This window comes from Rissa tridactyla, chromosome 1 (genome assembly GCF_028500815.1).
Source record: "Rissa tridactyla isolate bRisTri1 chromosome 1, bRisTri1.patW.cur.20221130, whole genome shotgun sequence".
Classification (NCBI taxonomy): domain Eukaryota; kingdom Metazoa; phylum Chordata; class Aves; order Charadriiformes; family Laridae; genus Rissa; species Rissa tridactyla.
The window spans coordinates 127,569,022-127,593,769 of NC_071466.1; the positions used below are offsets into that span (position 1 = coordinate 127,569,022).

The 24,748-nt window shown below is 41.2% G+C and overlaps 1 protein-coding gene across 1 annotated transcript in view; it reads left to right on the plus strand.

The window, feature by feature from the left end:
- GRAMD1C (GRAM domain containing 1C) overlaps positions 1–24,748 on the plus strand; it is a 55,430-nt gene that overhangs the window by 15,411 nt on the left and 15,271 nt on the right. The window contains 7 exon segments of the mRNA XM_054213853.1: positions 4,031–4,115; positions 8,129–8,232; positions 10,021–10,116; positions 11,180–11,260; positions 17,775–17,893; positions 18,801–18,921; positions 22,762–22,924. Coding sequence (XP_054069828.1) covers positions 4,031–4,115; positions 8,129–8,232; positions 10,021–10,116; positions 11,180–11,260; positions 17,775–17,893; positions 18,801–18,921; positions 22,762–22,924 — 769 coding nt within the window.

Below are 24,748 nucleotides of genomic sequence, written 5' to 3' on the forward strand. Positions count from 1 at the left end.
CAAGCTCTTCTGTCTTTGGGGAATAGCGCATCAGGTGGTTTTTAAGTGGGGTGTAGAGATAGCGGCATGGATTTTCTTGCTGGTAGGCAGAGGAGCAAAGCCATACATCTCATTGGCCACATTTTGATGGTTAAGCAAGGCTTCTGAGCATAAAGGGGGAGTAGGTTGGGTGGCGTATTGGCTTGTTTGATTCTGGGACCCAGAATCAACACTTGGTGGTAACTGATACCAAGACTGAAGCTCAGTGAGAGGCATGTGTGCATCTCTCAAAATGAGGTGACATCAGAGTTGCATTACTCTGGTGGTGAGGTCAGCTTACCTACATCCTTGGCTGTTTGTATTCATAGCTGCGTGTCAAAACTATAGAATGCAAATTGTCAGGTAACATGTGGTTTTTGTGGTGTCTCAAAGCAAGGGGAAAGCACTAACAAAACAAATGTGTAATTATTACTGTTGTTAGCAAATGTTAAAAAATGTGCACACCGTTCTGCTGAGGTTGATTGACTACTTGCATGCTTAGTGATACGTGCAATCAAATAATTTCCTAACAATTAGCATTTTTGCTGTACTCCTGGGAGAAGGTGTAGCTTAATTTTCCTCCACAGTTTGCTAAGTGGCTCAAATTATTTGCAGTGTCCACACTTTGAAGATGTACATGTGAAGGGGAACTGTTCTTTAACAGGCTTCTATCATATAAATAACTCGGCTTAGTCCTACTTAAGTTAACATATATTTTTTTCTGGAAGATGACTTTATATAGTTGGACTCTGGTCCATTTCTAAACAAGGTATGAGAATCACTTCGTTATGTGTCTTCAAGTAGTATCTGGTTTTTACACAACTGTCTTCTGTAAAACTTTCAGGATAACACTGTAAAGGTTTTCTGCTTATGCTATTTCACAGGTTTCTGGTATATTTTTGTGGCTTTAGACAACGAGTGCTAATATTTTGTTGGCTGGACTTAATAATTTTCTTAGTGATTAAATATAGCATACCCATAAATGCCTAAGATTATCCTCAGGCAAAGTGTTTGCCTGACGACTTATAACTAAACTTAGAAATGTGCATGTGTTAAAAATGAGTTGCTGTTTTCATCTGTTAAATGCCATCCTACAGCCTAATTTATGCCTTTCTTCTTTTAATATTTGATGGTAAGTTTTGTAACCCAGAGGTGGCAACCTGCCTCAAATGCTGTCAAGTCTTGGATATTATAATAGTGATTATGAGAGATGCTGTGTTCATAGAAATGAAAATGTTGTATGTTCTTCACTTTAAGGAAATTGGTAGTGCCAATAGTGTTAAAATTGTCCTGTTGTTTCCTGAGTCCACTGAGTGACCTCTTAAGCACCAAGCCACTTACAGATCTAAGTGAGCTAGTTTTCGTACAAAGTAAGGAAAAGATAAGGTTAAAAAGTTTCAATGTGCTCACTTTTCTGTAGATTAGATAAGGATTCAGAGCAGGCTCTTCATAAATGTCCTAAAAGCTCAGTAGAAATCTACAACTAATAAGAGGATTTCTGTCTGTCACTTGTGACAAAGAACACTTCTAAATGCCGGCAAGGATTTCTCAGACAAGCTATAGCAGGTTTTATGCTCTAGGAAAAAAATTCATTTCTAAGTAAAACTCAAAGATATCTTGAGTTTGTATTCTTGGAGCTGTTGAACTGGCTGATTCAGGCACTAATACAAACGTGTCTGTGATACTGTAATGTTCGTGTTCTCCTCTTCCTGATTCCTTTTGTCTTGTAACCACAAAAGTGCTTAAGTTCACTGTAGCTCTTATCTCTTGTATGCAGCATGTTTGAGAAACTGCTTCTCTCCTTAAAATCATGGCCTCTTACATCATGGTTTCATAAATCAGGCTTGAAGATTGTGAAGTTTCTCTTGCTGTCATGGGAAGTTTCTCTTCCCCTTGTATGTTAGTGTTGTCATCACAAGCTCAGGCTTCAGTCAGTTGAGGTATGACTGTGTAAACTGTAGGGTCTCTGGAACTACAGGTGGAAACTTCATAGATCTGAGTTAACTTTTCAGTTTTCCCTGTGTCTCTGTCTAGAGTAATTGCAAAGAACTCAATTTCGTCAAAGTGGTGCAGTCATTGGATGCCTGTTTCATATGATCAGTTAAAAGTGTGTGTTTCAGGGCATGATGTGTCAAGGCCAAGAAACCTTAGCCTGTCTGCTTTAGTAGGTGACATGCTCTCCATGCTCTTTCATAATCTCAGAAATAGCTGAAATATAACTGGAGGCGTACAGCTTAGAGGACGTCTGACATGTTGCCCTATTAGTTGTACCTAAAACTTTCATGCTTGCTTTTCTCAGAAGGGGAGGGGTGGACATACTTTCTTTCTCCCTCCCTCACTTTTGCCTTTTTGCATTGCAATGCTCAGAATACTACTGGACTGCAAATATGTACTCACCAGTGGTCAGACATAAAGACTTTCCTTTATTGATGGTAATAGAAGGTAATGTTAACTTTCTTTTAAAGCTGGAGTGACTCAAGGTGACATTGCCCTGTCTTGTGTGCACTTAAACACCTGACCTTGAAGTAGCGCTTATGTGTTCTTGTGGCCAAAGAACTCAATTGTCAAGTACGGGTAGATGACAGACCATCATAGGATGTGTCTGTAGTGGTGTTCAGGGAACTTTTGAACTGCAAGAAGCAGGAATATCTTCTATAGAAAATAGCAAAATGTGAGAACCTTGATGAGGTGGAGGCACTATTGACACTCACTTATTAACACCCTTAAGCTGAAGATAGTCTATCTATGTTCTGGGATTGTTTTCACAACAAGCACAGACATAATGAAAGGGTAGTGACCAACTAACACACTGCAGGAGTGTGGTAAAACTATGGGCTTTTTAGTAAACATGCTGCAAGGTCATACAGTCAAAAGCAGTTATTTGCCTCTTTTCTACTTTCTTCTCCCACCCCAAACATAAATAGCCACTGATCTTATAGTAAAGATGGGTTTAGTGATGAATATCAAGTTTTGGTGTAATACAGGTGTTCAAGGAGAGAACAGCAACCACATGCTTAAGATCTTTAGAAAGGTTAAAGGAAAAAAAAAAAGGTGTAAAAGAGGCCTTTGTAGTATACTTATACCTGGTTTTTGTAACACTTGAAAGTGACTTCTTCCTGTATTAACTATAGTCCAGATGAGTCATTGTCTCTTACAGCCTTAAGTTAGAATGGCCCCTAAAATAAGTAACTGACATCTGTTAAGGAAAAAAAAAATATGACCTTGTTATTACTGCAAACGAAAAATATGGCTTTTACAGCAGAATTGTTTCTGGAGAACATGCTGAAGCTCTTTATTTGAATGGGAGCAGGGGCATTTGTTTATAAGAATAAGGAGTTAAAGTCCATCAAGATTAATCTTCTTTGCTGTGAGTTGAAGATTTGAATCTTAAATAAACCATAGACAGCGATCTTAAGTATGGGGTGAAATGTAGAACAGGTCAGGAAATCAAGGGGTGATGATGGTGTTGCTATTTGTGTTTACTGGAAGAAACTTTGGCCTTTATTCCTACAGGAATCCTAATTATAGTAACTGGCAAAAAATCCACTGCACTGTAGTATTCCCAAAATGGTACTCCAATTAGAAACTGGTGTTACAGGTCGTGCCCTTGTGTCCAGCTATTGGCCTGCATGAGGACTTGATCTGCTTTGTCACCTCCTATGTTGTGGCCTTGCTGCCTCTTGATTTAGTGTGCGCTAGAAGACTTAGCCCTGGAAGGGGCTCTCATGTCCTTACGAGTGGAGCAGGTTGCCATCATACAACTGTAATGCCTTGTAACTGGCATCTGGCCTCATGCAGGGAACAGTTTGGCCAGTCCTATCCTAAATACTGGAAGCACACTCTTACGTAAGCAAGCATAAAGTTACAGCGATGATTACATTTAGATGCCACCTATTCTTCATTGCTCTTTTGATGTTCATTTGTTCAAGATAAAATTACACATCCAGTATGAAGACAGTCAATGGCTGAAAATAAATCTGTTTGCTTAACCTTTTGCCATTCTTTGTTGCAGCTCTCAAGTTCCACTTACAAATATAGGAGTGAGGAATTCAAGAGACAGTTTTCTCATCTGCCAGACTCGGAGAGACTCATAGTAGGTAAGATGTAATCACACCAAAAGTGCTTGTCTCCTAACTCCAGATTGCAGTAGTGCCAAGGTGGTTTTTTTAATTGCAAATTCTGACTACAGCTGATACCTTCCTATTCTCCTGTCTCTGAACTAGCATCAGATAACTTCAGGGAAAGTCAGGTCCATACTCCTCTCCTATACTGCCTGCTTTGTGAAAAAGACAGATTCCTTTTGGAGGTTGAGAAGTGAAGGAGAGGATATAGAATTCTCCAGTTCATCTAGATGTGGGATGGGAGCCTCAATGTCTTTTCCTGCTGCTACTTTTTAGTGGATTTTGGACAAAACTGTTTCTGACAGCAGTGGAAATGTGACTGCCTGACAGCTGTTAGGGGATAAGCTGGAAAGAAAGGTCACTGTGCAGGGTCAGGGTGAGCACTGAGCATGTAAACTCAACATACGTGCACTGATGAGTTTGTGCAATGTTGAGTGTGAGAAGAACAGAGGTAGAATTAGATCCTGAGAGCAGTGAATTTGTTTTATGTTCTTTCCAGTGTGGACAACCAACTTGGAAGTGTCATAACCATTAATTTTCTATCCTGTGAGTGTCTGAGTTCTCTCTTTTTACTTTAAAGAGACAACTAGTTATGACTGAGTCAGTTGCCATAGATGTTGAGGGAGGAGGGAGTGATTCCATAGTTGTAACGGTTTGGTACTTGGATGCAAAGGTAAGGGATGTTGCTTCAGTGACTCTTAAGTAAGCAGATCATCCTTAGCAGAAGCTTTTCCTTTGCACCCTGGAACTAAGCCTAGACCCTTGCCCTAGGCATCTTGGTTAATGTGACTTCTGGGACTGAGTGACACGGTGGATACTTGTAATTTAAAAGAATCTTTTCAGAGACAAATGCCAGCTATGTGGTATGAGGACAAAAAATGCAGTAGTTAAGTGTGCCATTCCTATCATCCTTCATAGGAGATCATTGGAAAACACAAACCAATCTTTGTTTTGTCCTGACTTACATCCAAGTGTACAGCTTTCTATTTGTCAACATGGTATATTAAGGGCAGATAAAAACATTTTATGCCCCATGCTGGTCTGTGCAGTTATAGTTACTGCTCAGGCTAGTGCTGAGCATGAAGTGCGCTATCTGGTACTGTGCAAATCTATTAGTTCTAGGTTGGCTTATGCCTCGAGCGGAGGTTTTTCACAGCCCAGCATACCACGTTAGCTTATCCATTTGCTCATGACATGGGTGCGAGTGTAGAAGTAACGCTCAACTGGAAGAGTAGAGGTGGTAAGTGCATGGGGTGGGAGGGGACAGAAGCAGGTGGCAGAGAATATCGAACTATGGTACATAAGGAAAGACATCTTTGAGGGTGACAGAGCACTGGAACAGGCTGCCCAAAGAGATTGTGGAATCTCCTTCTCTGGAGATATTCAAAACCCACGTAGACGCGTTCCTGTCCAGCCTGCTCTAGGTGAACCTGCTCAGGCAGGGGGGTTGGACTAGATGATCTCCAAAGGTCCCTTGTCACCCCTACCATTCTGTGTGATTCTATGAGAATTTCTTGGCACTGAAATGTTCCTTTTGAGCTCTGACTCCCTGTTTTGGTCCACTGCAAAATCCAAAGGTGGCAAGCATATAACCCTATCTCCTTTGCGTGCAGTGGTGCACCTTATTCCCTCTTTTTATCACTACTTGCCTTGCAGCTGCCCAAACACTATGTAACACATACACTGTCCAAGAAACATGTGGTGTTTCTATACAAAAGTGGCGTTGTGACTATTTAAAGGTCATCTCTCGTCTTATGTAACCTTTAAGGAAGTGAATATTGAGAGGCTGTCGGTATATCCTTGCAGCATGCCAAGTTTCTTCTGGGTTAATGGAAGACAAATCAGAGCTTTTGCTTGCACAGAAACAGTTAAATCCCTGTGTCCTTTTTCAGCCTCAGAAGAAGGCAGTTATCCTTTGAAATGCCTTCTGTGTTTTTAAAATACTAGAGTTCTGTAGAGAAGTAAAACAGAAGAAAAGGATACTACTTCAAAGCATTGTTTTGGTGTTTCTCCTTACGCAGGATTGATACAGAAAGCTGTGGAGTGAGCTCTGAAGCACAGTTCCAATGAACAGACTGCCTAGGGCTTGGAGAAAGATTTAGTAATGGGTTAATCTCAACAGGATAGCAGCTGCTCCATCAGAAGCAAAGTCATTACTTTATACACATTTTTTTGAAAATGTGTGTAAAAAGCAGTGCTCCTTTGGAAGGACTTTTTCCATCCTCCAGACAAAGAGCTCTTCTTTTGCTTGATGCAGAGAAACTTACCACAGGCTTTACAGTGCTCAAAGAAGCAATTACTTGCTGCTGTTCACTAAAAGAACTGTAACTGCTCCTGTTCTTCACTTAGCTGTTAAAAAAGAAGTGAGTATTCCACTGTAATGATCCCTATATATAAAGATTATATGAAATATAATTCTTATAATGAAAGAGAGGTGACTTAGACTTTTGAAATGGGAGTTTAAAGGAGTGCCACTACTTCAATTTGTCTGAAAATATTGTTTACAAGCACCATCTTAAGTTACTGGCTCTGAAAACTTAGAAGGAGAAATGCTAATCTCTCCCTTTTATTTTGATATTCTCTCTTGTGTAGGTAGGTCATGGTGGTATCACTCATCACTTGCCCAGTGCTCCAATATTTATAGGTCTGAATCCCTTTTCCTCCCCCAAACATGGAAGTTGGATGCAAACTTCTTAGTAACGTTTTCCTCCAGTCCTTAACAGACTCCTGCTGCCTTCCCTCTTCCAGCATTTTGGTATCTGACTTGTCTTTAAACATGCACTTAAAACTTATTGGTTTGGATTTCTTTAAGTTTATGTAATTCTGTTTGCAGTTATGTCTCCAAGGGTTGTATACATGCCTCATGTTTGTTGCAAGAAACTTTATTTCCACTTGATTATTTGAGGGGAAAAAACCAAGAGAATTTGAAAAAAAAAAAAAAAATCATAATAAAAGCTTCTGTAGATGCAGACTTACACTGAAGTTAGGATGGTGAGGGACTCATGAACCTCTTGGTACTTGAACAAGAACCATTTTCATATTCTTACTATCCACAAAATCAAAATTCTGGCTCAGACAATACCAGATACAGTGCTTTTCAAAATAACAGAACTCGTTGATACCTCTAAAATTGTTAACATCCTGCATTAATAGCTACATTCTGGATATTTTCAATACATAAGGTAACCGTCTTTAGGTTGGAGCTTCCAAAAGGGATCTGTCTTAACTTTCTAGTAGTAGTACTTCTGAAAATTCCCTTTGTTTGAATCTTCGGGCTCATAATTATGAAAGTTGTCTCAGAGAGGCTTTTTAAAACTGCAACCAAATCGTCTGCTCTTGTTCTTAATTAGCAGGTATCTGATGGTGGGTAATTGCATTCTAGATGAAATCTGTTTCTCAATAGGGATGTTTCAGCCAGAGGCAGTATCATAATAAAAATGGCAGTCAGCTTTAGAAAATATCCCCTGCCTGAAGAACTGTATAGCTTCAAGCTGCCTTTTAGTGTCTCACTCTGCAGATAGTTTTAGCTTATGATAGGATCTGTTTAGTGGAAAATTATTATCTTACTACAACATATGAACTACTGTTATGTAGGAGTTGACAGTATAATCTGTTTTACTATAAATGTTTGTGTATTCTGTTGTTTAGGCGCTTTGAAGTTTGACTTATGAATGTACACTTCATTGACTTCTTCAGTGTACTCCTGATCTTGCCTGATACATCTTCCCTGAAAATATAGGATAATGCACAGGGGGCCAATACATGGAGTGCTGTTGTCACACTGATACTTCCATCAACTCTGGCTTTGGGGTGTTCCCACACGTTGTCTGGATGCAACCCAGTACAAGTCTGCCTTCAAAGACTTTTGAAGAGTGAAAGAAAAGGCTTTTTATTTATATTGCAGTACCCTTATCTCATTTAAAGTTAACAGCTTTGGGTCAACTGAGCTGCAATAAGTGAGTAAACGTTCTCTTGTTCTTTACATGTAGATTATGCTTGTGCACTCCAGAAGGATATCCTGCTGCAAGGACGCTTGTATCTCTCTGAAAACTGGCTCTGTTTCCACAGCAACATTTTCCGATGGGAGACCACGGTAAGATCTCTTAGCTCATGTGAATCCCACCTCTTCTTTGTCCTGGACTATTGGGATATAAGAGTGTCTCACACAAATCTTAACCCTGTCAATTTCATGCTAGTAACTTTGAGCTGAAGAGAAAGAGCCTGCATCCCTGTGTAGAAATGCAGATCCATTGCTTCATAAAATGAGAACAGCATTGGAGACATCTGAATGCTGAAGTAAGCCTGCTCAGTCAGTCATTCAGCATAGGAAGGAATTCAGGAGTTATGCTAAATCTGATCTCTTTCATTTCTGGATGACAGTTTGCCTCTCCTTACCGAGGAGAGTTGCTCTATAAAAGCATGTAACACATAATGTTCTCCTGTAACACCAGGAACATGATACAGTACATGGTGTTGCCCTATTCAAGAACTCTCCAGCATTGAACCTTGCTTGGTTTAGTCTTCCATGTAAATATCAGCATCTAAGAACAGCTGAAGAGAATCTATAAATGATCTCTGCAAGTTCTCATACTGTGGTATGTAGCTTTTGAACAGTATGAGCAAAAGTAGACATTTGTGATATGTTAGCTCTCTATTTCTGTCAAATTAGGTTAATGAATTAAAACTTTTCATTGAAGTAGTTGTTGCATCTGCTGTAGAAATAGTATGAGGCAGTGAATGAGAAAAGGAAGGTAACCTAGTTAATGGGTGTTGGAGATGCATCAAAATGTTCTGCAGCTGTGAGACTGCTCACACCTAAAGTTAATCTCTTATTCTGCTATGTGTGCCCTGAAATACACAGGACAGACAACAAATAGCTTGTGTACTTAAGACAAAGAGGGGGTGTAGAAATGCTTAATTTCATCAGATGTATATGACGATTGAATGTTTCTTATTGTAGACTTGAGTTCTTTTAAAAATCCTGTCGAAGTTACACCCTTGAATATATAAACTATTCAAAGACTGATTTTTTTTTTTTTTTTTCAGCCAAAACAGCACACATCCTAGTAACTTGTTCCTGACTGCCTAGCAGAGTCGTATCTTAAGGCAATCTGAGCTCATCAGCTAGAGTGCTAGAGCCAAGCTTTGGGATCCTCCTTAGCAGGCTGTGTTGATGCAGAGAGAGAGAGTGTGGAGGACATTCTGCATACACAGGAAAAAGCAAAAATCTAACTGTATGTTCTTCCTTTCTCTGAGCTGAATGGTAGCACAGCCTTATCTTCTAGGGAAGGGGGTAGGCTAAATAGAAATGGCTTGTTGCAGCCAGTCAGACCGTGCTCTTCCAAACAGAAACATTTTGAGTACTGATATGCAAGGCAAACATACCCAAGCAGGAAGACTTCCTTCCAATGTTTGGATGGCAAAGGAAGGATGGCAAATAAAACTCTGAAAATGGACTAGATTGCAAACTTCTGAGAGATGACATAGACAAGATAGTCTATTATCTGATCTGCGTCCTGCCTTATGTATAGGGTACTGATGCGGATTGGTTTTCAGATCTGTGGTTTGTATGTGGTTGGGATTGTGCCCTCAATCCCCATTGCTGGAGGAGCGGAAGGAAAGAAGAAAGAATTACTTGCTTCCCTAGTCCTAGTATGAAAGAGGAGGAAACTTACTCTCAAGTCATCTTAACTTGCCTCTACTTTGGAATGCTTGCTGTTAAGGTTAGCAAGTGGGGATAGTAATTGCCTTTGTGATCTCAACTGATTTGCATCCCAGGGTTTGGGGTTAGTTTAAATTCCTCTTGAGTGTTCTGTGACTTGTAAATTTTTAGTCTTAACAGTTATTTTTAATGTGCTTTATTAACTCTGTTTCTGCTTAGATTTCTATTGCCTTGAAGGACATCACTTTCATGACAAAGGAGAAAACTGCTCGGCTCATTCCAAATGCCATACAAATAGCAACAAAAGGAGAGAAGGTGAAAACCTGTATTTAAATATGGTTGTGGGCTTTTTTTAAATTATAATGTCCAGGGCAGAGCACTTGTAGTTTTAAATATGCATAAGTAACTTCTGTGTCAAATCTTCAAATGTAGTTAGGATTAGAAGACAGACTTGGTGTTTTGGTCCCTGTGAATACTGGCTTCGTAATTCAACTTTAGTTTGATTGTAGACTAGTGTTGATGTAATAACCAGAAAATAGGGAAGCTTTTGTCCAACCAATTCTCAAAGGGAAACCATTTGAAAACTAGAAGTTCAGGGCATGAATACAGAATGTGTGTCCTCGAGTTTGGTATTTTTGCAATCTCAGTGGATTTAAAGTGCCCCTGAAGAAAACTGCTGAAAACAAAAGGGCTGTGATGTCATAAACATGAGGAGGAACTTCTTTACTTTGAGGGTGGCAGAGCACTGGAACAGGCTGCCCAGGGAGGTGGTGGAGTCTCCAACTCTGGAGACATTCAAAACCCGCCTGGATGCGTTCCTGTGCAACCTACTCTAGGTGGCCCTTCTCTGGCAGGGGGGTTGGACTAGATGATCTCCAGAGGTCCCTTCCAGCCCTATGATTCTATGATTCCCTCTTTGCTAAACAAACTTTTGAATAGGGAAGACTTTAATACTGCAAATGATGTGTATTATTTTAATCTCATATCTTCTCATGTGAAAAGATTACTGAAAGGAATATGTGGTGGAAGGGCATATATGTCTCTGATTGTTGCACTTCCAATCTGGAAGTGGGAGAAAGATTTAACTGTGTAGTTAGTTGAGGGGAAGCTCTTCCTTTATGCAAAAGGTACGAATGATTGTGATTGGATGCCCAGAAAAGCAAGTGTCTTTATATTCTATGTGGATATTGGGGAACTAACTCTCAATTATTAAAAGTGATAAAAAGCGTGGAGTGTGAGAAATATGAGACTAGTTTTGTTGAGGTTGAGGGGAGCATGCCATTGCTGAAAACCTTAAGATATTCAAGATCCAAGGAAACATTCTGGGCTTCTTGAAAATACCTACAAGTCAGCTTTTTGCACCTTGTTTTTCTTGCAGTTTTTCTTCACGTCATTCAGTGCAAGAGACAGAAGCTACCTCAGTATATTCCGCTTATGGCAGAATGTGTTGCTGGATAAGGTAAGCTTCGAAGTGCTGGTACCTGTCGTTAAGTAACAAAATAATCTTTTTCTAATGTAAGCAGATGTGTCTTTGGAGAACAAGGAGACTTTTGGATCTTAATTTTAATTTTATTTTAATCCTTGAATTAAGGAGACTTTCCTTAATAAATTAGCTTTTTCTTTCTGATACAGAAATCTAATCTGATTTCTTCGTCTTGTTGTACTTTAGATCCCAGATAAACTTCTATCCTTTCCTTCTCACGCTGCCATCTACAACTTCGCTGTTGATGGAGCATTTTGTCTTTGAAGATAAATTGCATGCTTCTCTTTCACTACCAACTCAAGCAGATGTTACTAAATTGGCATGCATTTGCTTCACATTTTCTATGGCTAATTTGTCATCAAAATGCAAGAGGCTTTTTCGGTGAAAGCTTTTTTTCTTTTTAAGGTAAAAGCCAAAAGTCACCTTCTCAGATAGGTTAGCTGAACTTTTGCCAGCCAACTCATTACAACTCCCCTGACCTTCATTAAATGCAACAAAGTCAGGCTGTATGATATGGAAATGTGTTTTGGCAACTTCTGCTAGTTAGCTTGATTTATATTGCTATTTGTGAACACTTAAGCTAATCTTCTTTCTAAAAATGTACTGACGCTTTTGCAGAACAACACTGTAAGTAATGCAATTTTTGTAAACCAATTCCTTCCTGTTTATGGCTCTTGTTGTTTAAATATTTCAACACAGTTGCAATTGAACACTGAAATATCCATACTTAACTCTGCAATACAGTGGTCCCCAAAGGCTTACAGCTGTTGTACTACTTATATATAGATTTTCTTGTTAGATGAATTTTAAGGCAGACCAGAGGCATTTTTTGTCAAACAAAAGCTGAAAATAAAGGAAAGAGCCAATTAAATCTGTTATCACTCGTATCAAATACCAGTTAACCATAACATCATACCTATCTTGCCTTGAATCCAGCAGTAGCACTGCAAAATCCACAATGTACTATGTCATCTTTTGATTGGAATATGCAAATGGAATTAACTTTGTTTTCCTTTGTTAGGCAAAGTTAGTCAGGAGAGGTAATTAACTTATTCAGTTGGTTACGCTGTGGTAAGGTGGGAGAGGTCTACAAACTTACTCAGTTGGTTAGAGGGTGGATGTATGGGCATTCAGCTGTGTGAACCTATCTATGGGGCTGGAACAGAGGCAGCAAGCTTTGTGCTGTTCAGTATTAGTTTTTCCTGTGTGTTTCTACTCTTTGGCACTGAAATGAGTGTCACGTCTGGAAAGTTTTTTTTTTTTCACTTCAGTGCAGTAACTAAAGAATAGATACATGCAGTCCCTGGCTTCTCCTTTCAGAAGATGAAGTGAATGAAGCCAGCAGGTTTTAGGGACCAGTGCTTCTGATAGCTTTCTTGTACCCTCGCTGAAGTATGTTGAAAGCTAAGTCTGTTATATGAATTTCTGCTTGGAGTTCTCAGTTGCAAAATGGAACATTACCATGAGGTGTATGTAGGGGTTTTTAATGTGGTATGTTTGTAGCTGCTGCTTGAAACAGGATTTCTGTTTGGTTGAGCAACTACTTCTGCAATGTAGTAGTGAAGTCTGATTCTCTGCTAGAATGTTTTTTGAGTCACTTGTCAGCCTGCTTTGTGATCCTTTACTGCTTAACCAAACTAGATCAAGCTATAGAAGGGCACTGAGGAGGTGAAATTAAAAACTGAAGTTGCTTGAGCTGGATCCACTCACTCAGCTACAATGACAGCTGTCTACTGACCTGTTGCTAAAAGAAAGCCTGTGGTGCATCCAAGCAGGTTTGCTGCTTTCTCCCCACCCCCTCATGGCAGTGGACAGCATACATTTGAAAGAGACCTCGTACATCTGAGGCTCTGGCATGGTATCTAGTGCCCTGAGTATATGAAGTGTTTCTGGGCTCTAGTGATCAAAGGGATCCCGTCAGAATTTGTTAGGCTTGTGACAAAAAACCCAAATCTCGCTCTGGAAGCAATTCCAAAAGGAGATAGTTTAATTTTTTTTTTCTCTGCAGATAGCTAAATATTTTAAAGCCTATGGGTAATTTAGTTATCTGGAGTACATCTGCTAGACCTGGAGATGACATCCAAAATAAAGTCCTTCCGGTGTCGTCAGAAGTATGACACTGAATGCAGCTGTCATAGTGCTGGTTTACGCCACCTGATGGTGGATAATCCCCAGTTTGCAGGATTTGGATCCAGAGGAGTGGAATTGCAATTGCTTCAAATCACACTTATGCAGAGATCATTTTTCAGTCACTGGCTCTGCCCTTTTTAGTGCTTCCTGGGCATAGATTTCTTGTTACAAGGTCTCACCTCTGAAGAGTGACCTGTCTGCTTTACCTGATATACCTTAAGCTTTCACCACTTGCAGAACTTCTCGGTAGGGTCAGCATGCCCTTTCCCAGATCTCCATCTTGTGGCCATTCTGCCTTGCACTTAAGTATCACATGTCCTAGACAATTGAATGAATAAGTCGTCTTCTGTAAAGTCTGCCTTCCTATTAGAAATGACTTGCATTGTGTAAGAAAAACAGTAAATGGTCACATGCGATTCCGTGTCTAGGCTTACTTTGGCTGTCAAGATGCTCTCCCCCAATTTTGCGTCCGTGTTCTGGCAGGACTGCTGGTCCCCGTAGCTGAGTTGTAATTCTCTGGCTCATAGCTTCTCCTTCAAATCTTGCTCAGAGTACAATACTGTGCATTTGGTGCCCTTCAACTTTGGTTCCTCTGGGAATCAGTGGGTTCCTTCCTCTTAAGATGGTCCTGTTTTAGGCTATTTTTTTAAAGTGTCCATGTAAAGACTTTTTTCTTTCAAGGAAAATTCCACCTTTTTTTTTTTAATTTTTCGTTTCTATTGTAAAATGTGCTCAGAGTGAGCCTCTTAGGCTTTTACCTAGCCATTGTTTTTTAAATGCTCCTGGTCAAAGGGGGAAGCATCATGGAAAATAAGGAGTCATTAATGTAGGTCTGGAAGAGACATGACACCGGTCTTGATAAAACAGATAGCTGCTTCCACATCCACTGAGGCTTTCAATAATACATCAGTTTATAAAATCAGCCAAAATGCCTGTTTTGTAACAGGCTTTCCAGATTGGTAAAACAAGTTTAAGTAATGTGTGCTATTGACAGTAGGAGCAATGCCATTTATACTTTTGCTTTATTTTCCTGAGGCTTATGGGTGTCAAATATCCTAGTTCAAGGGAGAAGGAACAAATTAAAATCCAATTAGGCAGGTTATTCAAATCCCGAACAAACACAGTGCTCCTTATTTCTAACGGAACAAGATCTTAACTTAATCGGTCTCAATTCCCATGAGTCCTCTTCCTTAGAGTTGGATTTATTTTCCTATTGTTCTTCTTAAGCTTTGCTGGGTAGAGATTTGCACCTGTCTCCAGAATTATTGTAGCAGGTAAGTCTAGAGGTGTGAGAAGGGACCAGAATTTCTGATGAGCTGGGCTTCTTGTGGCAAACATCTGCCAGGACAACAAGTCTGCCTTCCCCAGCAGCTTCTCAGGGGAGGATGTAACAAAAAAAAAATGATGTTTGTTTGCACTGTTGCGTGCTTAGAGATCAGAGAGGGCTTGGTTTGATTCTAACCTTCATCTTTGGGTGGTTAGAGGGGGAGTTTGCTGTTTTCTCTTGCGGACAAGTGATCAGACAGAATTCCACGTCAGAGTTGCCTGATGGGAGTGCGGAGTGTGGTGGGGGGCTGTCTCTGGAGTAAACCTGTATGGACTGTCTTGTTCTTATTTCTGCATCTGTTCAAAGGGGGCAAAAATCAGCGGCTTCACTTAAGTCAGTGGTATTCTGTAGTATTGTTTGTGCCATGCCACCGCTTTGTCTAGCATGAGACAAAGAATTGATGTTTTATGCTCCCAGTTAAAAAGACAAAGATGTCTCCCAGCTGCTTCTTGTAGCCTTTGTTTCTGTATACAAAGAGAACTGAGGGGGGAAAAAAACCTAGCACAGACCGTCACCTTGAGTGGGCAAAGTAATTCATGTTTGGATTCAGCCTTTCAAGCTTCAGAGCTTCTCAAACCATCCCCTCAGAAGCAGAAGTCTGACCCAGAAAATTTGTGCCCTTCTCTGCCTTCACAACTAATCCTTTCTGATACAATAAAGCAAAGTCTGGTTTGATCTTGGGCTGTGACCATTAACAACTTCTTATATCTCGCTGAGCTAAGAATAATTGAGCAGAGTGCAAGAGTCCTCTTTTAGAAGCAGGAGTTGGTAACAGTGACTTCACAAAACCACAGGAAACCACTTTATAGATTCCTAAAATGCATCGCTGAAAGTTTCTCTGCTTTCCGCAAGCCACTGAGCCCTCTGTGCAGGGGCAGTCTGCTGTGCCCACAGACTGAGGCAGAACGTGCTAGTGAATTTAATTAGCGACATTAGCTGTTTCTCAGTTATTTTCTTATGACTGGAAATAAAGGCACTGGCCATACTGGGCAACAGAAATGAAAGTGGCTTTGTCCTTTAATTTCTGGCTGAAAGGTGTGCTACCTGAAGATACACCTCAGTCATATTTTGAAACCGTGTAATGCCGACTCCTGTTTTTAGCTGTTTAATGAACACAGCTGTAGGTAGTTGTTTGTGGTGATGAGTTTACTGCTCCAAAGTACGGTGTGCCTGGGGAAAGTAAGGCAGCTGTATGTCGATGCCTGTGTTTTTAGCACTTTGTAGAACAAACACCTGTGGCAGAGGGAGGCTGGTGTTCAACTGTTATGACTCTTGCTTTATATGTGTGTGGGGTTTGTGGGTTTTTTGGTGTTTTAATGTTTACTTTGTCCTCGTTGGGATGAAATACCTTGAAACTGATCTCTACCAATAGGGTGCTTGCGCCGGCCCTTTCTGAAAAGCCTGAAACCTTGTTGAGCTGGGAAATACCCGAGGGACAAACCCCTCTTGGGGACGGAGGGAGGACAGCCCTGTCCTGAACCGGCCTGGCTTCGCCCAGACCCTCTTTGTGTGCGTGGGAGCGATACAGTGCGGGGGGGGGGGGGGGGGAGGGGGGCAGAGGGACACCCGTGGGTGTCCCTCCGAGGGCGGGGGGGCGGGACACGACATGGGGACCGTGGCCATGCCCGCCGGTGCCCCGCCGCTCCGGGCGGAGCGCGGTGGCTGGCGGGGAAGGGCGGTGTGGGGGGGGCGGCCCCGTCCGGGCCCCGCCGCCCAGGCAGCAGCAGGAAGCGGGAGCGCGGCGTGTCCCGGGAGAAGCGCTGCCCGGCGGGAAGCGACAGGTCTGTGGCGGTGCGGGGCGGCGGGGGGTGGGTTCCCGCAGCCCCGGGGTTGGGTGGCGGGGAGTGGGGAGCACCGAGGGTGTATATGGGCGGGCATTTACATTCCTGCTTGTGGGTCAGCTTTTTTACGTCGGTCTAAAATTGCGGGTAGTATAACACTCCACAGGTGGAGCGGGGAGGTGGAGAGGATCATTTAAAAGCCCTTTAAATAATGCATGGGTATTTAATGTGATCGTTTCATGCAAATAGTAAGCCGTACTTGTGTTACTGCCTCATTAGCACGGTTCTGTTCCCTTGATCAATATGGATTGTGGCTGAGGCACATTTTCCAGTGTGGAGTCTCTTTTTTTTTTTTTTTCTCAAGATCACTAGTGTTGCTCCCTGAGCTTCATTAAATCCCAGAGCCTTATTTCCTTTCTCTTTCTTTTCTCGTGGTTTTTTTTTTTTTTTGAACCCTTTACAGCTGAAGTGGACTTTGAAACTAGTTGCTTACATTGCCGATACGAGTTTGTCATACTGCTTTCACTTCCTGACTTTCCTGGTGATATGAGAGAGCGTAAATATCTCCCAGTAGCTGTGAGAATTCATGGAGCAGGGCAGAGAAATTTTAGAGAAAGAGAAGAGTAGCAAGTGATGTTTCAAGGTAACACTCTTACTGAGCAAAAGCAACTATTTTACGTAAAGGGGGTTCTGGTGTCGTTCCAAAGTGAGGACCTCCTGTCCCACCTTGGCAAAGCAGACAGTTGGCCGACCTAGACACCGCTCTCTGCAGTGACTGAAACGCTAGCCTCTCACCATTTGTAAAGCTCTCTAAGCATCCTGAGGAAACAGGCATGTATCTATTAAGCAGTTTGTCCAAGATCAAAGAGGGAGTCCCTGGCTGTCTACTAGTTACTGGTATTGTGCCGTATCGAGTGAAATTCAAGAGGGAGCTAGCTTGAAGGTATCCGTGAAAACATTGGTGACACATGAAGAAGGAAGTAGTGGCCGCATGTGTGTGTTCTCTCGAAATAACAATTTTTCTCATGTCTGGTGTTACTGGTTGAACAATGATGGGTTGGGAATATATAGTAGACAGGAGTACAGTTCCCCAAAATGCTGAAATCCAATCTTGAAATGTGATACCTAAATGCTTTCAGTCCTTGTCAGAATTGAGGTTAAAGGCTGTGGCGTAATTCAAACTTCTTACTGTTTTACCTCCTGTGCCTTACTGTCCCGTACCATAGTTCTTGACTAGCTTGCTTTCTTTCAGAGGCTGACGAAGCAGGAATTCTGGCAGCTGGTGCACCAGAGCTATGGCTCTGAGCTGGGCCTGAACAGTGAGGAGATGGAGAGCTTCCACTCATCGTCTGAGGACAATGGGCAGTCTCGGTAAGGACAAGCTATAAAGCTTATTGAAATACAAAGGGAGAAGCAGTGTCCTCTTTCTTAAAAATTCTTTTCCCAAAGTGCTGCTGTAGCCTCAGCAGAAGAGTTAAGTCTGTAGTGAAAGGATGCAAAGAACTGAACTGCATAAACTGAACATGCATAAAAACTTAATTGTGTTCATTGCCTAAAATAGTAGGAGCACAGCTGAGGCCCCTCAGAGGAAGGGAGATAAGAAGACCTTGTTCTCCCTGGATCTGCTTGAGGATCTCGACAGGATAGCTTAAATAGCACCCTTTTCTCGTGGTGGTATCTAGTCAGGATCTGTATGCCCTTCAACAGTATGGAAAGGCTGAATGAAATGGATCTATATATGATGTTCAGACACTTTTTCTCTCCTCTGTGGAGACTGAAACCCTTGCTTTGCTTTGTTCTCCTGATCTCTGAGGCCTTATCTTATTCTTGTATTGTGCCCAGCTTGAATTAGGAACCTGGAATGATCTAACTATATGTGGATTATCTTTTTTTTTTTTTACACAGTTGCCTTGATTTCTTGGAACAAATATGAACTAACTTATGAACTGCCAGTGTCAGTCTAATAGTGGGACTTTAATTTTTGTATCTGTATGTAAATAAATATGGCTCTGCAAAATCGCACCACTTACTTTCTCTCTGATTCACCAGTGCTTGGTTTTACTAACCTTACGGTCAAAAGCTGAAGCCCTCTGAAAGGTGGCCAGGGTGAGGAAAATGGCTTGAGGGATTAGTGAACTGAATGTGGGAAGAATGAGTTGGTTGTTTTTAATATTAGCTGAACAGCCATGGTTTGAATGCAAAAATCATACATGAGAAGCTTTCTGAGACTTTTCAGTACTTATATCTCCAAAGATACATTCCTTTTTGCTTTGGACAGATCCAGCATTTGTGATGATTCTGGAGAAAGGGATGAAAAACTACCTAAAATGATTGGTTTAGTTCGGGAACCCACGCTTCAAACGGAAGGAGAGTCTCTGAATAGACACGCGTTGCCAGGCGTAAGTGCTGACACAGCCTTTCTTGTTATTTGTAACTGATAAGCATATATGCTTATTGTGTATCTGTAAGCATAGGATGTGTGGGGATTGCAACTCCTATGGAAGCCTCTGAGAAATCATAATAATCTAGGAGGTTTTCACATCAGAAATCTAATATGAATGTCTTCAGGTTTCAAGAGTATTTCTTGAATTTGGAAATGAATAAACTTCTGCATAAGAGAATATCGTTGGTGTGAGTTTTGACAATGTCCTATCACTAACGCGCTGCATAACCTGGTTAGAACGCTAATTAAAACAAAATTAACTGTTAGCCACATTCCTAGTGACAATGTGCGTTTTTATGCAAGTGCTTTATGAAAGTAATGCCTTTGTTTACTTCCAGTGCTTTCTTGCTTGTGCTACTTTTTGTTTAAAAAATATCTCCTCTTCTGTCTCTCCTATACATGATACTTATTAGAGGGTAGTTATGCTGTGTTATCCTTGCCTTCAAAGGTCAGTTAGTCTGCTGTTGTGAATATATGAAATACTTTTTTTTAAGTTGTGGAAATGTTTCAGAAGGAAGGGTGGAAGAAACCCACCCTTGATGTAATCAAGATAAGTTTTCCCTTAATGCCTTGGGTTAATACAGCTGAACAAGCATGGGTGCTTCACTCATGATGTCGTATGAGTTTGTGAATGTATTTGGCTGGTTGGGAGGGCAAGCGCATTAGTAGCGGTATCTGAGGTGTGCACAGTTGCTGGGACTCTTGTGTGTAGTTGCAGTCCTAAAAGGTTACAGGCATTTTCTCTTAGTTAATAGATACCCCAAGGGAAAGATCCTAGAAAAGCAAATAAATCATTAAAGCACTTCTTATAAACTTAACTAGGATTGGATATCTAACTGCTGTTTCTGCATCGGAAAATTTGGGGAGAGAAAAAAGGAGATGCTTGTAGTAGTTTTTACAACTATATAAATCTTCTGGCTTTTATCACTCGCTAAAACCGATCAGGAGGTTAAGCAGGCTTTAGGTAGTTTTGGCGAAATCCAAGTTAATGGCTAGAGACTTGTACCCAGCAAACAATACTGGTATTTGTTTTTCAGATGTTAAAAGCTTAGTTAATCAGATGATGGGTATCCCTCATGGAAATCCTAGCAGTGTAAAATAAGATTTTCGGAGAGCTGTAAGGGAGGCCTGTGGATGCTGCTGGAATTTGAGCTCTTTAGGATAACTAAAAATCTACCCAGGTAGTCTTGGTTTGGACTCATAAGTCTTGCACAAGAACAAGCTGTTTAAAAATAATCGCTCTGCCTGGAAAAGTGTGTTGTTTACCTGCTGGGTGCCACACCCTGAGATGTCTCTTGCAGGTGCTAAATGGGCATGTTGGTAAGCAGTAATGCCTAGGGATTTAGTCTATATGCAAGGAAAAACACTAGGATTCTCCCTTGAATGAACTGCTCTTAAAAAGTCCTTCAACTGTAGTGTAAAAGTGCAGTCTTGATAAACATGTAGCTAAACTGCATAGCTTATTGTTGCGGTGTAACTAAAATACATAATGAATGTGTTCAGCCTGTATGTGTCACTTGGCACTTCTCAAGATGTCACCACACTCTACGCAACCCCAGGATTACAGCATATGTTGTAGAAACACAGGGGCGGTAGGAGGAGACAGTAGTGCTTTGAGTGTATTTATCAAAAACCATGTCACTGATGACACAAAACACACTTAATCACCTTCTGAAGACTGGAGAGAAACAGGCTTAACCCCTTCTTTCCTCCTCTGGTAGGCAAAGTCCTAAAGCTCTCTTCAGAGGGAGATCTGAATTGGTGGAGTTGTCGGACATAATACTTGGCCTGTCTTGGAAAAAATATCATCAATAGTTGTCCATAGTTGATTAGAGAAAGTGTGCGTAACACCGGTCACGACCTGTGTCCTATGCTTGAGAGACATAAGTGTGGTTCATCACAATGTGGGAACCGCCTTATTGCCTGTATGAATCAACCATATTCTTGCCTCCACCCCTCATAGGGAGACTTAGAGCCTTCCAGTCCTGGAGCCTGCTGTTCATAGACTAAAAAAACTGAAAAGCCTTGGCACAGAGCTTATCAGCCTTGGACTAGCTCAGGAGATAAATGTACACACAGAAGAAATTATACATCTTTAATTCCAGCTGGCAGATCTTAAAATCACTACTCCTTTGGAAAAAAAAAAATAGAAACAAGAAAACTGTGTTTGAGTTAATCAGTTATTCCAAAAACTTTAGCATTAATCTCATCTTGCCTGACATCACAAAAGGCTTTTTTGTAGGAGCTGTTGCTCTAGTCTTTTGACTTTAGCCGGGCTTTCCTGCTCTGCGCATGGCATAGAGGGGGCTGCTCTTATGCTGCTGATGGGAGCTCCACCTGTTCACCAGATTCCTGATCCTCATCAAAATGCTATGAGTTCTTTGGTTTTGTGCGGGATCTGTGTCAATTTTTAGACTGTTTAACCACAACTAGCTCCTTTCTGACTTCCGTCTGTGTTGGTAGAGTGTTTTGAAATGGAAATGTTGGGTCTGTCCTAGTTCCTGTTGTGTGACTGAATGTAACTTCAGGCATGGTAGCTCCTTTCAACAGGAGCATTTGTTAACTGATCTGCTTTTCTGATGCAGTCTTCCTGTTTGGTGGTATGTTGGGGTTTTTTTTGACCTTGAGGGAGTATTTTTGCCTGCTTATACTGCAATCAAATTCATGCCTGTCTCTATTTTCCAGCCACCCACCTTCTGCTAATGGCCCTCAGTTGCACAAAAACGTAGATGGTCTCTATTTTCAAAAAAGCGAAGAAGTATAGGAAGTATGTGGTAACTGTTCCAGCAGCAGAAGCTCTTGCTTTTTTGAGTGTGCTGAATAACCTTTAGGGATGATGGTATTGAAGATGAATTGGAAATCCTCAGTTGAGGAGGCTTGATCATATGTATTTTGGTCAGTGCACTACTGCATATGGGGGGCTGTGCTACTGTTGATCCCATCTGTTCCACTGGAGGCAATGGGAGCTTTGAGGAGATTTGAAGCTATGATTTGTAGCTCGTAGCTAAGCTTTTCGGTGGCATTTTGAGGTGTATGAACCTTGCGCATATGGTTTCACTAGAAATTACTTTATGTGCAATGGCATGTAAGTTTAGCTGCCTGTTACTATAGTTAGGGGTTAAGAGCTGCATCATTTGATTCAGTGAGTGATGTTTTGGGGAATGTACCGCTTATATATTGGCGATGGCAAATGCTACTCCATTGCTTTGTTTCTGAGAAGTAATGTTTTACAGGTAGAATGGCTCTAGACAGTTTTAAAGCTTTGGGTTTTTTTTTTTGGTCGAAGGATAATGGAGCCCTATAAAATAAGAAAATCTTTCAAATATATAATTGGGATGATCTAATCTTGCTGAAAAAGGGAGGCCCTGTCTATTTCATTGTGCTTCCCCTCAGGATTGTCGGACCCCTTGCTAAACTGGTAGGAAAAAACCAACTCAGATTAAAAAAAATAATCTGAGTCAGGTTAATGAATTTATAAACGCTAGCATTGATGCAGAGAAGGGGGCCAAACCGTTCAAGGGGCCTGGATGGGGAGTAAACTGTCCCTTTTAAGGCAGCTTTAGGTATGAGGATGCAGATGAGTAAATTTGTCCCATGTTACCATGGTGAAGTGAAATAAAGAGGAAGAGTGGTTGGCTGGGTAGGGGAACAAGGGAGAAATTAGTGCTTGACTCTGTGGTAATTGAGCGGATAGAACTTGTGGCTTCCTTTATATGTCTGTCTTCTCTTAAAGTAACTTTCTCTTTTTAAATAGCCTGTGATTCCTGATGCAGTTTTTTCCTCTGGGTTGTTTCAGGTGGAGGAGTCTCCAAATGAGAAGCAAATAAAGAAGAGCCCTCTTCCATCCTCAGAAAGAAAACCTGTTAAGCTAGTCAGGAGCAGGTCTTTAGAAAAGTCCTTGGACCTGAATGAGAATGAAAATCTTCCAGAGAAGAGCAGTGCGTCAGATAGTGAAGAAGGTAAATCTCTTAACAATTGGGACAATGAAGACAATCTGACTGTGGTGTTCCAGCTCACTTGTGGAGCAAGTTAGAGAACTTTCTGATCTTATGAAACTTACTTGCTTATTTGTTTCACAGAATTGTGGCAAAAACATCTTTGTATCTTAGTTTCTGGGGAAGAAAAAAAAGTTGTTGTTGGGGGTGTTTAGAACAAAAACAGATTGTGGTTTTGCTTTTTTCTTTTGGTGGGTAAATAGTTACTAACAGCTTAAACTTAAAAAAAAAAAAAAGGTTTCTTGTCATTGCAGTGGTGTTTGTTCACTTTCCATGCTCTCACAGGTATTTCAAAGATTTTTCTTTGTCTTCACTTCTTGGGAACCGAGGGGAAATATTTCAGATTGTTCTCCAGTTTCTGAAAGATTCCCCCACCCTCTCCATCCCCCCCTTCTTTACACTTCTAATTTCTTGAGGTATATGGGCTTCAATATTGTTGGAGTAAACTGAGGAACTCGCTGAAAGTCCAGGCAAGACAACTTCCCAGCCTCCAGGACTGTATTGTGCATATTCTGAATCTGGTCTGAAGATGAAAAACCTTGACCATGTATCTTGGAACAGTTTATACTTGTGTGCCGACTGAGTTAGTATCTTAATGGATCCTAATATACCATCCTTGTATCTCATTACCCAGTACAAGACGAGAAGAAACTTGGATACCACGGCAGTGTAGAGATTGTAACTTGGCTGTTATGTGCTGTTATGCGTTTCCTCTTCTCACCATAGGAGAGAAAAGCATAGCTGTATGTCGCAATGGTTTTGGTTATGAGGGTTTTTGCTACATTGTGGGGAGAGACTGAGGCCGGAATGTGCCTTCTACCTAGGCTGGATGACAGTGAGACTTTTGCTGAGGTCTGTGGGTGCTCGTTCAGTGGTCCCACAGTAGCCCCGACAAGTTCTTGGTGTCTGAGGTGAGCTTTTCACTTACCATGGGGAGCTTGTCTGTGCCAGAAGGCCATAGTTGTTCAGACAGTGCACTGAAGTTGTGGTGGTTGTTTTGTTAAATATCTCAGTCTTGGACTCTGTAACTGCTTTTAAAACAAGGTGTGCACAACCTGTATTGGTTGCAAAGTAGTATGATAATATGCAAATGAAGGACAGAGAAGCTCAACAGTAGGAGTGTGCTTGGTAGCAGTGGAATATCTCTTTCATATGCGGAGATTACTTACTTTCATCACCTGTTGGCAGAATAGAACAGCTCAGTTAATTGAGGCCAGTTCTTAATCTGTCTGAGAAACCTTGCATCTCATCCTTTCAGAGTTGGCAACTGAAATTGCTTGCAGGTGTCATTATGTTGGGATCACTCAGGTGTCCAGGAAAGCTTTCAAAGTCATGGATTCAATTGGCTGCCTCCAGGTTATGACTGTTGCCTGACAATATACTTTATATTCAAGTAACTTTCCTTTTGCTCACCCACACTGCTGCTGTGTTTGCTTGAGTTCAGATTTAACTTGATGCATGTCAGGTTGTATCATTTTTGTGAGTATACCTACTTGAACAGGCTGCTGTTTATGCCGTACTCCTACACATTTAATGAGCTCCACAAATTAATTGGTTATCCATCACAGGTGTGTCTTTTACAGCAGCAGAAAGTTTTGGCCTTTGTATGTTTTAGATATCTTGCAGTTTTCCTATCCTCTTAGTGCCACATCTCTCTTATGTCTCTGGATTTTATTACTTAAGGCAAAGGTCTCCAGTGAAACTGATTTGAAAATAGTCCTCTTGTCTTTCATGCCGCTATTTGCCTAAGTGATAGCAGTAAATGCTCCCTGTCATCCCTGCATTGAT